A 16,150-nucleotide genomic window follows, 5' to 3' on the forward strand; every position below is an offset into this window, starting at 1 on the left:
ATACAGTATAAGTGCAATTTTCATAGACCTGCAGTTTTACAATAACAAACCTTTTTTCCCTAATTACTCAAATTATGATATAGATGACTCATTTTAAAGAACTGACTAGGAACTGCTCTTGAGAAATTAATTGTGGTGTGTCTTGATAATTGCTTCTTGTGCTCACAATTTTTTTTACATAGGTAATTTCAGCATTTCACGTTGGGAGAGGTGGTACAGCTATGTCGTACATGGGTAAAGGGGTAACAAAGAGCGCTACCTTGTGCCTGCGACATCTTGTTGCAGAGGTAGCTCACCACACACACATGAAGGATTGGGCTAAGGAGTGGTTGTTTCCCAAGCCTACAAGTACAGAGACAGAAGAAGCTGGTTTTGCCTGGGTTGTATCATTGTGGTCTTACAGAGATCCTGAGGTAAATTGTTGTCTCCATATTGAACTAATAAATACATTTTCTTCAGGTTTTTTAACTTTTAATGCTTAATTGTTCTGGAACATGTTTGGAATACTGTCGAGAAACTCTTTTTTTAAACATTTAGATGAAATGTTAATGCTATGTGTATAAGGCCTAATGCATTGCACTTTACTGCAAAATATTAAAAAGTTATGGATATTTTGGCATACTGATGCTGACTTTGGCTTGTCTTGTTGATACCTAAAGATAATAACTGATGATGATAAATAGCATGTTGTATAATATTGAATACTATCTGTAGGTACGAGCTGCTGGTCTTGGCATTGCATCTGGTCTAGCTTCATCTCCTTCAGGTTGTTTAACCATTGCAAATGGTTGCCATCAGCTACCAGGGGGATTATGGGCCATGGTTTTTGACAAACTTCTTGACCATTCAGAATGTAGCTTAGTAAGGCAACAGGTAATTATAATGTTTTGTTTGTTTGTTTGTTTTTTATTCGGTACTCAAGAAATACAACAAAAATACCAGGATGACCCATAAAGCTGAAACAGCTTAATTCCAATGGGGTCCTTTAAACAAGCAAGTTAGATAATAATGTGTACATTATAAATGCATACTAATACAATAAACAGAAACATCCATATACAAATACAATCATCATCAGCATGGTTAATGTACAATACCAAAGTGAACCTTTAACGCACGTTTATATTCAATTAATTTTTGTATACTCTTGATATCGGAAGGTAGATCATTCCAGTCTTTAATAGCATTATAATAAAATGGCTTGTACTATGAGTGTGCCGAACAGAAATCTTTGTAAAATGTTCATTAAGATAAGGAGCGTCAATATCGTGGTATATTTTGAAAGCGTGGATTAGTCTAATATACTTAACTCTATCGCTTATTTTCAGGTATCCAGTAACGGAAAGTTCAGCCTGACCAACATGTGCCCTAGGGGCGAGATCGAGAATAAATCTCACAATTTTGTTTTGTGTTACTTGAAGCTTATTTTTCAGGACAGTACTGATACCACAATACCAGGATGAGACAGCATAATTTTCTTGATATAATTTGGTGTTAACGTACATACAGACCCTTTTTCCCTACACACATTATTTTATAACCTTTTGAACATGTTTTCCATTAATCGATGAATTTTTAGGCTGCCAATCTGTTGTGTAATCTTCTGTCACATGACCTACCTGATAGAATTGATGAGGTGGTAAATGCCGCTGTGTGGCAGGGGCCATGTGTTCAAGATGAAGATACACAGGTAAGTTTAGCGTCCTTGTCACCATGAAAATCACGAATGAACAATTTGGACTGATGCAAACAAGTGAGTGACCACAATTGAGGGCAATAGTTTAACCCTATGGATAATAAATTTACTTAAGTATGACCTGTCTCCAATTACCAGGACCCTTACAACTTTACAATAATTGCCACTTGCTTACAGAGTAAATACTATATCCAGTGTGGTACCTTCCCAACACTTATCAACTGTTATTACCCAATGCAATTCAAATAATATAGAATGTCCAAGTGTCAGCTACAGTTCCACACGCTAGCTGTCTTTTTTTCCAGTGGTTAACGTGATTAAAATGGATGTGGCTTTCAGACTTCCTCCGGTTGTACAATTTACAGATTGTTAAGTGTAACCTCATGTACTTGAACGTAGGCGACACTATATTTAAATCAGACATATATAAACAATACTAACAAATTCTATGGTCAACTTCAATTATCATAAGAAACGTACATTTTTATCAAGCGACTATTAGGTATAACTTATATACTAACTCACAATGTCCACTGCCAAAGGCTGCTTAGACTATCATAGGAGACGACAAATTCCATGCACGTTCAGCTGTGAGCCTTGTCGGGAGTTTCAATCCGCGATACTGCGCTCACCCCAGTCCGTCGGTTTATAACTGAACTACTATAATATGGGCATCATGGTTCTACCAATTCTTATAAAAGGCCAGGCTTATACAGTTAGGTGCAACCAATGCACACTGCGCCCCACGATAAATTCGCTCTAAACAATCACTCCTAGATGTCCCGCACAATTGGCTGTGGGAATTAATGACTCAACGCAATGATGTCGAGAGATTGAGTGCCTAACATTTCGCAAACCACGCTAGATGACGCTTCGCCTCACCGGGCAAGCGATATGCAAATGTTGCCGCCGCAACAATACCTTGAAATATTCCACGGTCCTATACCTACCACTCTAGAGAGGGCGCTATACTAGACTATAGTTTTCAAATGTGACAGTCCTAATGTAATGAAAGTATTTAACAAAATTATGATTATGTCCTATAATATATCCTATACAGTGTGGATACAGTACATATATTAATATTATAAATGTTCTATAAAATGTTAAAACATAACAAATGTATTCTATAGTGTATACTGAATCCCTAGAGATAAATATCCATCTTTATATGATTGTAATGTTGTTTATAATGTTAGGCTTTACTGCTAGGAAAGCCAGCACTGCTAGCACTATTGCAACATTACAACTTCTATGGTGAGGTGTCCAGTACACTTGAAAACTACTATGGGTCAGGCAGTATACAACCAGTTACACTGCTAGATGATAGTACACTACCTACACACTCAAATATCACTACAAGTGGTAAGTTATTGTATATTTCACATATTGAAGTAATTTCAGCATCTTTAACAGTATTCTTTGCGAATTTGATGTGTTGCCTTGTCATCACTTCATTTCATGATTCGCAACCTGTAAATGAAAAATCAACCTCTGTCACGGGTGTAGACTTTAAAGAATAACTAAACACGGATGTATTGTAATACTGTAACTTGAACATTTATTAGATTTGGTAATCCAGAGATTTTGATTCCCTTAATTCGATGATCCGGTTTGAAGTCAAATCATCTTCTACGTGTTGATTCATTCCAGTTAAATATAAAGAAAGTCTTTCAAATGACTAATTAACTATAGCAGATTCCAATGGTACAATCTTCGTTATTGGTCTCACAAATAAAGATGACTGCGTTTTGACCTTTACCAATCTGACAAGTCCATCTCCGCTGTTCACAAACACTTCGACGATGGCAAGTATTCTCTCACCCATCAACGCCAAAATATATCCGAAAGATACTGCACTTGGCTCCAGCGTCGCTTGCTTGACGAAATTTGCGGGTGGAACCTTTGCGCATGTTTTTTTTTTGTTTGCTTGTAGGATTAATCTATCTACAGCGTCTCTCAATGCTAGACATAGGCGGTAAGGTAGTTTGCTTATAATTTTCCTCATGTTTTAAGGCGATTCCAATTTTGAACTGCATCCAATCTGGTTGAGGACGTTAATACATGCGGATTGGTTAGCTGAAAACTCTCTAAGCCCATTCGAATCCTCTGATCTCAATGTAAGTTCAGATTGTTGATGATTGGGTTCTGTGCAATCTGCGTCTCCAGAACACTAGTCGGTATGTTGATTGACCCTTTGATTGCGATTTGTGGTAGTTCGTTCTGTCTCGTGTGAACGGCTTGTAGGCCTGTCAGTGAAACATACTGTCGAAACTGGTGCCCATGAATTTATCAGAATGGATCTCTTGGGTGTCGATTTGTGAAATTGGTTCTTCGTATTGCTTGAAGACTTCTTCCTCTGCCTGACATTCTTCGATTTCCACTTCCAGTAACAATCTGAAACTCTTACTGTTCGCAACTCTTTCAGTCTGGCTGCACATGCCTTCATCTTTGCTAAGACTCAAGCCAACAAGCTTGCGGTTGATCACATTGATGATGTAGACGACACTTGACTGACAGTTTGATAATGAAGACTTTAAACTTTATGGTTGACTTCAAACTTAATGTGACCTCTGAAAACTAAACACGGATGTACTGTATATAAATAGTCAAATGCACCCGTGAACTTGCATTGTTCATCTTAGGTCGAATCCTTTGATTTTAATGACTTGAACTCACCGGTTGCAAGCTTGTATCAGATAACTGCAGGTACCGCCCATGGAATGTACGCAAACTCTACCGCTGGATCGTCTCGTAGAGTAGGAAGGTCTTTGTCTCGTAGGTTTTTTCTCTGCATTCGTACATTTGTAGAAACATCATCGGAAATAAGTATTTGAGATTTCTTGTATTTGTTGTTTTTGAGGCATTTAGCTGCATTTCTTAAAATGTGATTTTTGTCAGTTGGCGACCCGTACGGTGAGATGTCATATCCTTTTCAGACCCCTCGAGTATGTTGTAAATCTTCAATTGATGATTCAAGGTGAAATGTATCCAAGGTAGTAATAATTCGATCGATCTTAACATGTAGAGCTTGAATATCTGCTGCATCATCCTGTGTACCTGGATTGGCTGGCCGAGCTGTAGCTGCTGCGGTACGTTTAGGAGGCATTGTGATAAATAAGTGTAAATCGGGAGCTCTGGACAAACATGTCTTACTCGCTCAAGCGCATTATTCAATAATGATAATGTTGAAGCCCCAGAGCCCTTAACGTCTAATTGAATATGGAGCGCCATCAAAGTATGGAAGGCTTTTGACCGCAACAATCTTAGGAAGTACTAGGTTCTTTAAAGTGCATGGTAATGATTTTGTTTTTCATTTTTTTTCAGGTACAGTTGTCAGTTCACTTACGAGTTCACATAATGTAAGGTTATTTTTTTGTGTAATATTGGAAATAATAAAATAGGAATGTACTGTATTTATCTTTCAAATAGAAAAAAGACAAAAGTTAATGAAATTGAATTCTTTAAAATGTGTTTATTCTCATTATAATCTCAAGCCATTCTGTTCTAATGCAGTAAACAGAAACAATTATAATTCTAAATAGATCAACATTCCAAAACATTAACTGCCGTGCCCACAAAACGAGGAAAAAACTTCTTCATGTGTTCATTCTAGAAGATAAGCAATCATATAACCATTCAATTTACTATACATAGTATTAAAACTTATATAATTATTTGTATCTCATATTCTTAATATGTTAGTGCAAGTACATACTTAAGTATGTACTTGCACTAACAAAATACATAAATAATCATTGTTACAGACAATATCTGTATCAGGAAATCACGACAACAATGCTATGAGTGGACTTGAAAGACCTGCTATACCTGGTCAACAAGGTAATTATTGTTAGTCTAAACATTGGCAAGCCTAGCTGCAATACTACAAACATGAAGATCAGTCATCATCATTACCGAATATTCCATTCAATGAATACCAAACATTATTTGTTAAAGATGTATTGTCCCTTGAAACACAAAAAAATGATTGTCAAAATATTCTAAATTTAAAATGGCCATATCAAAGTAATATTAAAGTTATTCACTTTAAGTCGAAAATTCCAGCCAAAAACAACAAGTTTACGTAATTAACAGGTAAATTAGTTTGATTACATTTCGTCTGGAAAATCGTCGCGAGCGAAAGTAAACAAAGATTTCAAACCACGAGTACGCATTATGCATATGCTAATTAGGATTGTTTACAACTCGTCATGGTTGAGAAGGTATTTTCACACAGATCGTGAGGAAGTTTTATGATTATGCATACAGAGTAGCCAAACAAGCGCGTTTCATTATGGGATATGTTTTGATCGAAAACTTTGACTGGAAGTCAAAGTTATTTTTTTAACAAAAAAACGTCTGTATTTCAGTTAAATGATTTTTTTTTTCAACAAATTTTTGGTGATAGTTAATAACTATTATGATACTTCAAAATGACCCACCTTTTTTCGAAATCTTTTATTTTTTATTTTTTGGGAATTAGTTAAAGGGACAATACATCTTTAATTATTTAATTACAAAATAAATCTGAGACTGTTAATATTAATCATCTTTTTTAAAACTTTTCGTCACTGCTGCTAACATAGTGGTTAGGTGATGACAGATTTGTGACCTGACTGGCACAACCTATAGTATTGTTGCTCACAAGCAATGATTGTACACATTCTGCTGCACTCAGGCACTTCATTATTCATTTTTCCAGCAACTTAGGGAGTTTCATCACTGACACTGATTCTAAAATGATCATTAATAAATCATTGCAGCCAAATCTTTGTCAATAGGAACAGCACAAGATTCCATTAAAACTCTAGTAACAAAAATTGTCTAGGTGTTTTAACCTACGTGTAGCACTCGGACTCGTTTGCCCATCACAAATATCCACTAACATAGCCAAAATGGTGGAGGTTTCATTGCTAGCCACATCTGGCTGTTACTGTGAGACATGCTTAGTAGCAATGGGTGAACCTCATTGGTTTCCATGATAGAGGTTCATCGTGAATAGTGTACTCTCCACTGCCATTATCATCTACGCTATTGTGTTTTGCAGCCATAGTCTAGATTATGAAAAGTCTTTCCAGTGTGTAGAATTACAGTATAGGATTGAAAGGCTGTTTATTCATTTATTTAGCCGTTGCTTTTAATTTAATTGCTTTTCTTTTTTCATTTTGGTAATCAACTTCTAGGATCTTCGAGCAGTTCTACTGTCGCCAGCTCCTACAACAGTTCAATAAGCATGATAAGTAAAGGTTCTGAAGTTAGTGTAGTAACACCTGAACTAGTAACTGGACTATGCCGTGTCTTGCACAATCTGGTGTCTGTTGTGCCATCAGATACAAATACGTCCTTGACCAATAACTCCACTACAGAGATTATGCTAAGGTAAATAGTAGCAATGAGAATTGTCATGATCTTTAAATATACACAAATCAGTTTAACTGGAAACCGAAGGCTTAGGCTGTGTTCGGACGTAAAATCAGTTACATGTGTAACTTTACATGTGTAATCAGTGATCGTTCGGACGATGAACAATTTACACGTGTGCACTAACAAAAAAATACCCAGCAGGGTCATATTTCATGCATCTCTTTACACTATTAAGGTCAAATTGCTCCTTATCTTGCGGTTAATCAGCTTGCGGTTTAAGGTGTAATTAAAAAATCCACCTCATGAGGTGGATTTTTGAAACAGCAAGTTTATCTGAAAATTTGTACCACACGTGACCATTACACTTGTAAATTTGTTCCGTCCGAACGGGCTCTTAGTTATTTTCTTGGGTAAGTTGGTTTCATTCATTGTCGCTGTAAGATAAATAAAATATCTAAGTCTGAATAGGCTTTAAGACATTGCATATTAGGCCCTCTACACACACATCATCCACAGTGCAGTGAATAGTATATTTTATGTAAATATTACCACATACTGAGTTTCAGATGTAACTTTATTTATGTGGACGGACTTTCACACACAGGTGGCCTGAGGAGAACCATATAATCTATTTCCCATGGCCTAAATACAATCATACTTTCAAGATATCAGCTTGTATTTGCTTCTAATTTTTCATTTAAATATGTAGGTTAATTGATGTGAAGTTACTTGATGGGTACCTGAAAGATCTCACGGCTTCCAAAATTTACTCTACAAGAATTTTACAACATCATTTAGTTATGGTGGCTCAAATACTTGATCTAATCTTATGCCAGATTATCAACGATCATGATAATATTAAGAAATTAGTAGGATTTAATCTGCTTCCAAAATGCTGTGGTCTTCTTGCTCTAAATGTTGCAGCTATACTTGGTGAGTCAAGTCAAATCTTTCTTTAGTTGTTAGATTCAAGCACATTTATTATCAAGATTGTCTCTGTAAATTGTTGATTTTAATATTTCCCGATCACTAATATCCCTATTCAGGCATTGCGATCACTCTAGCAATTGCGAAATCCAAGGTCATTCATGGGAACCAATCACAAACATATTAGTTTACTACTGTAGGCCTAGACCATAGACATATAAATTAGGTCTAGTAGAGCATTTGTAAAATTGAAATTAATATTGTTGCAATGCATTCAACAACAAATTAATTACAATCGATCACAATGCGATGCATGTCTGAATATGGTACAGTATTATTCTAATTAAAAAAACTATACTACTACAGTATTTTTACTACTTTTTTTTTTATATATCTGTTTTCTTTTGTAGACTCTCCACTACATGATCTACTTATGAGAGTATGGCAGTGTGTGTTTGCCATTTTCTCCACCATGATCAGGCTAAACGCTGCTTACAGTACAGAACAACTGCAAAATGTCCTTAGTAAATGTTGGCCCAGAACTACAGGTTAAAACAAAGATCTGTTTTTTCTTTCTCCACAGCAATAAGATATTAATAAAAAAACAACTCACAGTTATTTTAGATCTAGATTCAGATTGGAGTAATTATAATTCTGTTTGAACATTCCTGTATGGACAATTGGCATATGTTGATGACTCTCATAACGGACACTCATTCAAAAGCCTGTGCATTTTGTACCTAAGCGGACACCGTCTGTAATCTACCACAGATTCTTTTTACCATACAATTTAGATTTTCCTGTATAATAATATACCTCCTGTAGTTTTTGGAATACAATTTCTATACAATATTTACATTACTTTAGAAATGAAATGTGTAAAAAAATTGTTTTATATTTATTTTCTAGACTGTATTGTACATGTTTTGAAGGTACCAACATATTCAGCAACAAGGATAGCTTCTCTGCATTTTCTGGCTCATCTTTTTTCATACGAAGGACAAGATAACAGTGTAGAGACTAATGCAGATTTAACAAAGGCTATTATTGATTTACTTGATGAATCTGTACAATATAATGGAGGTACTATACAATTTAACTATTCTACTTTACTGAGTGATACTACATTATTGCTTTTAATTGATATTAATGTTTAGATATTATTATAGATTCCATAGCAAGTGGAAGTACTTTATGTGAGGTGATATTGCAAGGCTATGATGGTACCCTTCCTAAATCTCTAGGTTCTTCGCAACAAGAAGAGAACATGGCCATCTACCAGGCATTGAAGACACTGCTAGCTGTATGCAACACCGCTAAGGATACAGCTATGAAAGGTAATCTCAGATTACATTGACAATTATCATACATGAAAAATGTTCATATTAGGCCCTCTATGGTGTCACTGTCACATTCATGGTGAAAATCTTTTACTTATTGTATCATACACTGATCAACAAAGCATTCAAAGGACGAGACAATAAAAGTAGGGCATGTTTTATCCTTTTTAAGCTATATATACTGGGTAAATTAAAATTGAATTTAATAATATTGATTTTTTCTTCAGCTGGCCTTCTTGATAGTTTAGTAAGCAACATGAAGTTTATACAAGAAAAGCTGAAAATTGAAGCATTAAAAATGGCAAAACACTCGAAAAAGAAGGTGCATATCAACTTTTAAAACTTTTCTTTGTTTTTACATTTAATTAAAAGTTAGATCTGTCTACATTTAAAGAGCCAGAGTAAAACAATACAGTAAATAGTTATACAGTTTGATTTGCGAACATCAACAGCCTACAGTAGCTGTGTTTTTCGTGTGATTGCTCATTGTGTAACAACAATAACAAAATTCAATGGGAATATACCAAAATTGAATGCAAAATGGAGTAGTTATTGAATATCATGTGACCCACAATCTTCCAATCATATGATAGGAATCTACTCAGATGTGTTGTAAACAGTATTAGGTTATTGTTTAAGGAATTCAAACTGCATGGCCATTGACATTATATTTGTGATTTATTTATGTTTTTTACAGGATGATCCATTGATTTCTGAGCTCATTTCAGCTTTTAACCTGCTTCAGAATTTCATGTTTGCAAGCACAGAAATCAAGGTAAGAATTAGAAGAAAAACTATAGTAAAATTGTTTTGAAGGAGTTGTCAACATGTGCAGCATTGTTGGTATTATCAGCTGCCAATGATACAAAAGTGGTTAGTGGTATCCAGTTCTTTCTCTTTAATTAAGTAAGGATAATGAAGTAATTATGTTATTAACACTTTAGATGGCAGGCTATCTTGTTGGACTAAGTGGACTAATCCAAAGCTTGTGGTCATGGTGCCTACTGGAGCAGCCATTGTTGCTATGTGTGCTTAACTTTATGTCTACATACACAGCCAAGTGCCCCACAGGTAAACATTTAATCAAACAATATTATAATAACTATTATTATAACTATTGATTAATATCAATAGTTTTTGTAATGTTGTATTTAATCCAATAATATCGTCATTGGTTTCGAGGCCAACTCGCTCCTAGCTCTAGTGTGGTGGAACAAGTCTTCTCGGATAAAGACTAGAAAACCATAGAATACATAGTTTAAAAGTGTATGCACAGTTTATCATTCAAGATGAGTAGTGGGTTACCCCAGTGAACTTGTGCACAAAAAATCCCACACAGGGGATTACCACCTATTTGATAGGACAGTATATAGATTTGATAGATTGTACATTTAGGAAACATTTATATTTTGTACCCAGTTAGCATCATTATAATTATATTTTAACGGATTTTAACCTCTACTTTCTTATCAATGTTATGTATCTCTAAACATTTAACATATTTGCATGTAGTGTGTATATCTATGGCTTCAACCCCTGCTGGACATAGTGGAATCTCCCTCCTTCACAGTCTCATCAAGCTTGCAGACCGAGAACGGGTCAAGACCATTTCAAACAAAGGGGAGGATACAGAAGTACAGCAGCAACTTTTCAATGTTCTTGGTAATTTGATGTGGTCTGCTGAATGTAGAAGTATACTATGGAAGAGTAACTTCTTGCAGGGTTTTATAGAGGTAACACCGGCAAAGAGAGGCAAGGATATGCAGAGTAAAGTGCTCAATTCGCAGCGCTGGTTACATCTACTCACTAATCTTAGTTTCTCGACTGAAGGGCAGATTATGATTATGAGGATTACAGGTAAGAGAACATGCTGAAAATGTTCATTAATGTGTGAGCCGGGCCTAAAAATTGACCTTATGCATTGAAATGTTCTAAATTTAGCGGAACCGGGCCAGCTGGATCTACCATTGGTTTTGTACAATTGTCCAGATATGGTATTGCATTCGCACCAAAGAGCTAGTAAAGCCAGAATTTTGCTTAGGTGTCCGCATAGGTTGCACCACCAATCAACCGTAAAAGCATTGGTGTACCTGCACTTAATTTAGGCTGCTTTGTTGGCCTTTTTCAAATGTTCTCATTTTACGTGCATCTAGCAATTCAATGACCTGCCATTTACATTTTAAAAAACTATTAAATAACAAATATCGATGTCTTTTTCTTTTTTCTGTGTTTGTATTATCGGGATTGCAATCACCTTTTGACATCATGAGTCATCTCCTCCTTTTTACCTCGCGCTGTCAATTGATCAACTCGCCAGTTTGGCTAAGTAAGCTAAATTCAACTTCCCTCCCTCTTCTCCTTCATCATGTTTTCAGTTATCAATTTTTTTAAGACGTGTATACAGCCTTTTTCAGAGCATCCCAATGTTCATTTTGTATGTTCTCCTTATACATGCATGTTGCAACAAGACTTGCCATTCATATTTTAAAAACTATTTACTAACCAATGTCAAAGTTGTTCCCTTTTTTCTGTGTTAATAATAGTTATGCTTTTACTTTCTTATAGGTTCTTTGGAGCTGCTACTTGAATATGCCATGTTACCAAACACTGGTGTAAGCCAACCTGCACTTATGATTATCCGCAACTTGTGTTTCAACACCACCAATAAACCAAAGCTTCTAGCTTCTGGTAAGCATACACTTTTTATGAGGACTTTTAAAAATTGTTAAATTGTTAAAACAAATATATTATGATATTAAACAACAAACTATTGGGTTATTCACATAAAAATATTTCTAGATATAATAAATCCAGGTTAAAGCCCCATTCCCTACGTTTTTTAGATGTAATTTAAGATCACAAACTATATTTAATGTAAAAATAATACTATATGGTCCTATTCCGATAACTTTTTTCGTCTTTAAACGGTTAAAAATGTGAAAAATAAGTCGATTTTAATAATTATAGCGGCCCGCTATAAATCCCAAAATGCATTGCGCGCGGATTGATATTTTTGTTTTTCACCTGTAATTCGCCCACTTTTCGATCGATCGTGAGGCCAAAACAAATGGAAGACTCCTAACTTTTCAGCGAAAATACCGGGTTTTCCCCAATTTGTATCAACGGAGTCTGGCAAAAATAGAAAGACAATTGATGCAGCAACTATACAACGTCAGGCTAGGTATATAGCTAGCGTACGATGTTCGCACGTTACCGATGTTTACCAGCTAGGCCTACAAAACTAAGCCTAGCCAGGCTAGGCCTAAGACCGTCCACGAGAGGTCGATCGCCGCGAGCTACTTAGGTAGTGCATTGTTTCTCACTTTTTATCATAATTTACCATAAAACGTACATTTAAGACAAGGAATGACATGGTTTAATGTTTTTAAAGTGATATATATGTATTATTTTCCAAAAAACGTCCAAAATTGCAGGGAAGGGGTCTTTAATATTTACAAAATTTAGTGATGAAAATTAAAATTTGATTATTAATAAATGTTATTATTTACAGTATTTCATGTAATTTCATTTAGATAAAGTGGTAAAGTTCCTAATGTCTCAGCTACATGCAGATTCCTTAAATTCCAGGCACATAGCATCTACCGCTTTATGGTCATTGGCAACAAACAGTCAGAAGGTAATGTAATTTTCAGTTGAGGATTCCTTCTCTGAATTACACTAAATAACATTTCTTGTAATATATTATTAATAGTAGTAGTATTTACACACATATTTACTCTTTTCTGTTTTATTTAGGCTAAAGTAGCCTTGAAAAATTCTGGACTTGCTCAACAGGTTCTGCAAGCAGAGGCTAAACTGAAGGTTGAACAAGCATCCCCATACAACCAGGAGGTGACATTGTTTATGCAGTACCAACAAGCATTGAAGAATATATTGAACATTGTTATGGAATAGGATAATTACTGAATTGACTCTGTCCAATTACCGCTAAAAGTTTATTCATATAAGAGGAGGAATACTTCTGCATTCCAATGTTGAGAAATAAAACTCAAATAAAATCTAAATTAGTGTTGCAATTAAACATTGCTTCTTTATGTTACTGTAATCTCACTGTACAAACTGTCATACTGTAGTAATCATGCATGATTTAACCTGCACTTGGCAAAATAATAGTTTGGTATAGTTTGTAGTTCATAAAAAATTTACACTTTGTCTATAAGACTTTGTGACTTTGTATTTTCTTATGTAAATAAATTTTGTTTTTTGCCTGTGAAAATGGTTTCCTGATTTCTCTGTGAATTATTCTTTAAAAAGTCACATATGATGGCGAGACCTACTGTACATTTTGGTGGATTGATCTTGTAATTTCTTTGTAGCTGAAAACGTGGATGATGGACAAAATTAAATGTTGCAACTTGACCAGCAAATGATTTAGTTATTTGATTGGCTGCGAATTCATTGTCCGTGGGGAAAAAGTCACTCGCATAATTTTGTATGCACATAATCACCTGCAGGGGTGTTTCCCCCAGTTGCCCGGGCAACACCCTTAATTTCATAGTAAATGTTTTTTTCTGACACTAAATTAAAATTTAGATCCCATTTCATCATATTATCTTCATTTCCCTACTTCTTGTGTATCGTTCGTTTCAGAGTGAGTTAAGGGTGGGGAGTTGGGTCGAATAAATAATTGGTATACCATGTGCATGTACCAGAACCTCGATCCCCGCATAGTATTGTTTTCAGAAACAATACATTGCCGAGGTTCTTTAGAGTCGCTGGCTACAAAATTACAGTAGACTGTTGAGTCGAAATAGGTGTTTGTTTACGTTGAGGAAAAAGTGTATTTTTTTTGTATGGAGGGTATGATGTTACATACCATGCTATTAGGATTTTTTTTTAAACAGAAATGTTTGCGTGTGAACAATAATACTTAAAACTCGTTTTGCTATGAAATCTTGTTTAATTCACATTTTGAAATACAAATATCATGAAAGTTAAAAAAACCCACTATTGGTTGTCTGCTGCAGCATCCGGGATAGTTCTGCTGTTTCGCCAACGGTGGCGGCGAGGTTGGGCAGTAGTACCTTCATGTTGATTACTGCCTACTGTTCCTTTATCACCATCAATGGTTGGCGTCGTGGTCTCGTCACGACGTGCCATTACATCTCCTTGGTGTTGGTTCGTTGTTCCATCACCAGCACTGTGATCCATTGCTCTATTCCTATCTTCGATCTTAACTAACTGTCGTCTAGTCAGTAACGCCTGGAACTCCTCATTTGAGCGGGAATGTCCAACTTCTTGAACATCGGCTACACTATTAGCATGATTAAATTTACGTTGCCTGATTTCAACTATGTATTCGCATAGCTGTGCAAATTCTTCCTCTGCTTCGCGTTTCATTTCCATCCTCATTTCTTTTCTCAGAAAATATCTCTTTCTAAAACCGTCATCTGGGAAAATCTGTAAATTCTTCGCATTTTCATCACGTTTTCTTGATTTCAAACTCATTTAGTATGCGTGTGCACACATCCGACGTCTGTTTTCATAATATTGTATTTTTTCATCTGTTGTTCCTCCGGGGAAAGCACCAGCCGGTGTTTCTTGTAAATTTTTAACTCGTCTATCGGCTAAGTCGACGTAATCGGACATCAGATCAGTAAACCGTTTAATCTCAGAACGGGCACTTACTAGCAAGTTTCTGATTGTTCCAGCATCAGAATCATTTGTTGAATTTACTGGAACTTGTTTAGGTCTTCTAAACGATGACGGTAATTCGAGAGAGCGCTCTCGGTTGTTCGGTTCATGTCTACGAGGTGTCCCAGACTTAATTTGACCCGCATTCACTAGTAAAACGTGCGCGTACCAACACAGATCGGAAATGATGAGCGCGCGTGTCACAGTGCAATGTGCAATTTGGAATTTGTTCAAATGGAGCGAACCCAAAATGCGCAGACAGAAAGTGGGGAAACACCAATGGAATACGTCTTGCTGAAGTTGCACAGCTTCTTCAATAACGATTTGGAAGCCGTGGACAGCATGTGTAGCGAGAAATTGAGTCGAGATGACCCATTTACCCTCCTACCACACTATCTTATATACGAATAATGCCTAGTGTGAGACAATACAAAAGAGACAGAGGGAATAAATTGCTTAATTTAGAATGAGCAGAGTGTCTGTTCAATTTGAAAAGACCCCCTTTCCCGGTTTATTTTTGCCGGTTGCATTCAGCAACAACTAGATGGTACGCTGGTCGTGTCCACAAATGGTTTTTGAATACTCAGTAATTTCAGCGTAAAAAAAACTGGCGATTTCAAATGTACGTACCGCAGGACATTGTCGTTTACAGAACGAATAAATAGACACGATGATTTATGTAGTCAACTAAAATTAGCACCCTGGGAATTAGGCCTACTTCCGAAGGAGAAACTCTTCTTAAAAATGAGTCCAAATTTTTTATTTGAACTCATTTAAACAAACCCAATTTGTGTTTTGTATATAACATTAGAGTTGAGGGATGGGGAAGAGGATGGGAAGTACAATTTTTAAATATATTCTTTATTCCCTCAGTAACGAAATTGTTTTAAATGTTTTATAGGCCTATCAATAATATACCACTAAATACAGTAAAACATTTACGATTTAATACTTTTTTAAAACTATCCCTGTTATAGTCGATTGAAATAGTAAAGTACATTTAACGATACACCACTACGACGTTTATATTTTTTATAATTATTAATTAATACAAACGTTGAGAAGCAACTGTCAGTAATACAGTTTTTATATTCAACATTATGATACTGAACTCGAGCTGTTCAACCGGTTTTCAGCTATTAAAAACAATTTTCGTAGGAGGAGA

At 35.6% G+C, this 16,150-nt stretch overlaps 1 protein-coding gene across 2 annotated transcripts in view; it reads left to right on the forward strand.

The window, feature by feature from the left end:
- LOC140057276 (rotatin-like) overlaps positions 1 to 13,567 on the forward strand; it is a 110,331-nt gene extending 96,764 nt beyond the window's left edge. Inside the window, exons 27-44 of one of the 2 annotated variants that reach the window (XM_072102859.1) lie at positions 183 to 413; positions 715 to 873; positions 1,580 to 1,690; positions 2,896 to 3,061; positions 5,024 to 5,058; positions 5,464 to 5,539; positions 6,883 to 7,078; positions 7,773 to 7,996; positions 8,401 to 8,538; positions 8,900 to 9,073; positions 9,148 to 9,327; positions 9,558 to 9,652; positions 10,028 to 10,105; positions 10,275 to 10,401; positions 10,843 to 11,187; positions 11,896 to 12,018; positions 12,864 to 12,967; positions 13,087 to 13,567. In XM_072102859.1, coding sequence (XP_071958960.1) covers positions 183 to 413; positions 715 to 873; positions 1,580 to 1,690; positions 2,896 to 3,061; positions 5,024 to 5,058; positions 5,464 to 5,539; positions 6,883 to 7,078; positions 7,773 to 7,996; positions 8,401 to 8,538; positions 8,900 to 9,073; positions 9,148 to 9,327; positions 9,558 to 9,652; positions 10,028 to 10,105; positions 10,275 to 10,401; positions 10,843 to 11,187; positions 11,896 to 12,018; positions 12,864 to 12,967; positions 13,087 to 13,245 — 2,721 coding nt within the window. In that variant the 3' untranslated portion in view covers positions 13,246 to 13,567. The remainder of the gene's footprint in view (positions 1 to 182; positions 414 to 714; positions 874 to 1,579; positions 1,691 to 2,895; positions 3,062 to 5,023; positions 5,059 to 5,463; positions 5,540 to 6,882; positions 7,079 to 7,772; positions 7,997 to 8,400; positions 8,539 to 8,899; positions 9,074 to 9,147; positions 9,328 to 9,557; positions 9,653 to 10,027; positions 10,106 to 10,274; positions 10,402 to 10,842; positions 11,188 to 11,895; positions 12,019 to 12,863; positions 12,968 to 13,086) is intronic. The other variant, XM_072102860.1, reaches the window with a different exon arrangement.
- Positions 13,568 to 16,150: the final 2,583 nt, after the last annotated feature.

The sequence above is a fragment of the Antedon mediterranea genome, chromosome 8 (genome assembly GCF_964355755.1).
Source record: "Antedon mediterranea chromosome 8, ecAntMedi1.1, whole genome shotgun sequence".
In the NCBI taxonomy this organism is placed as follows: domain Eukaryota; kingdom Metazoa; phylum Echinodermata; class Crinoidea; order Comatulida; family Antedonidae; genus Antedon; species Antedon mediterranea.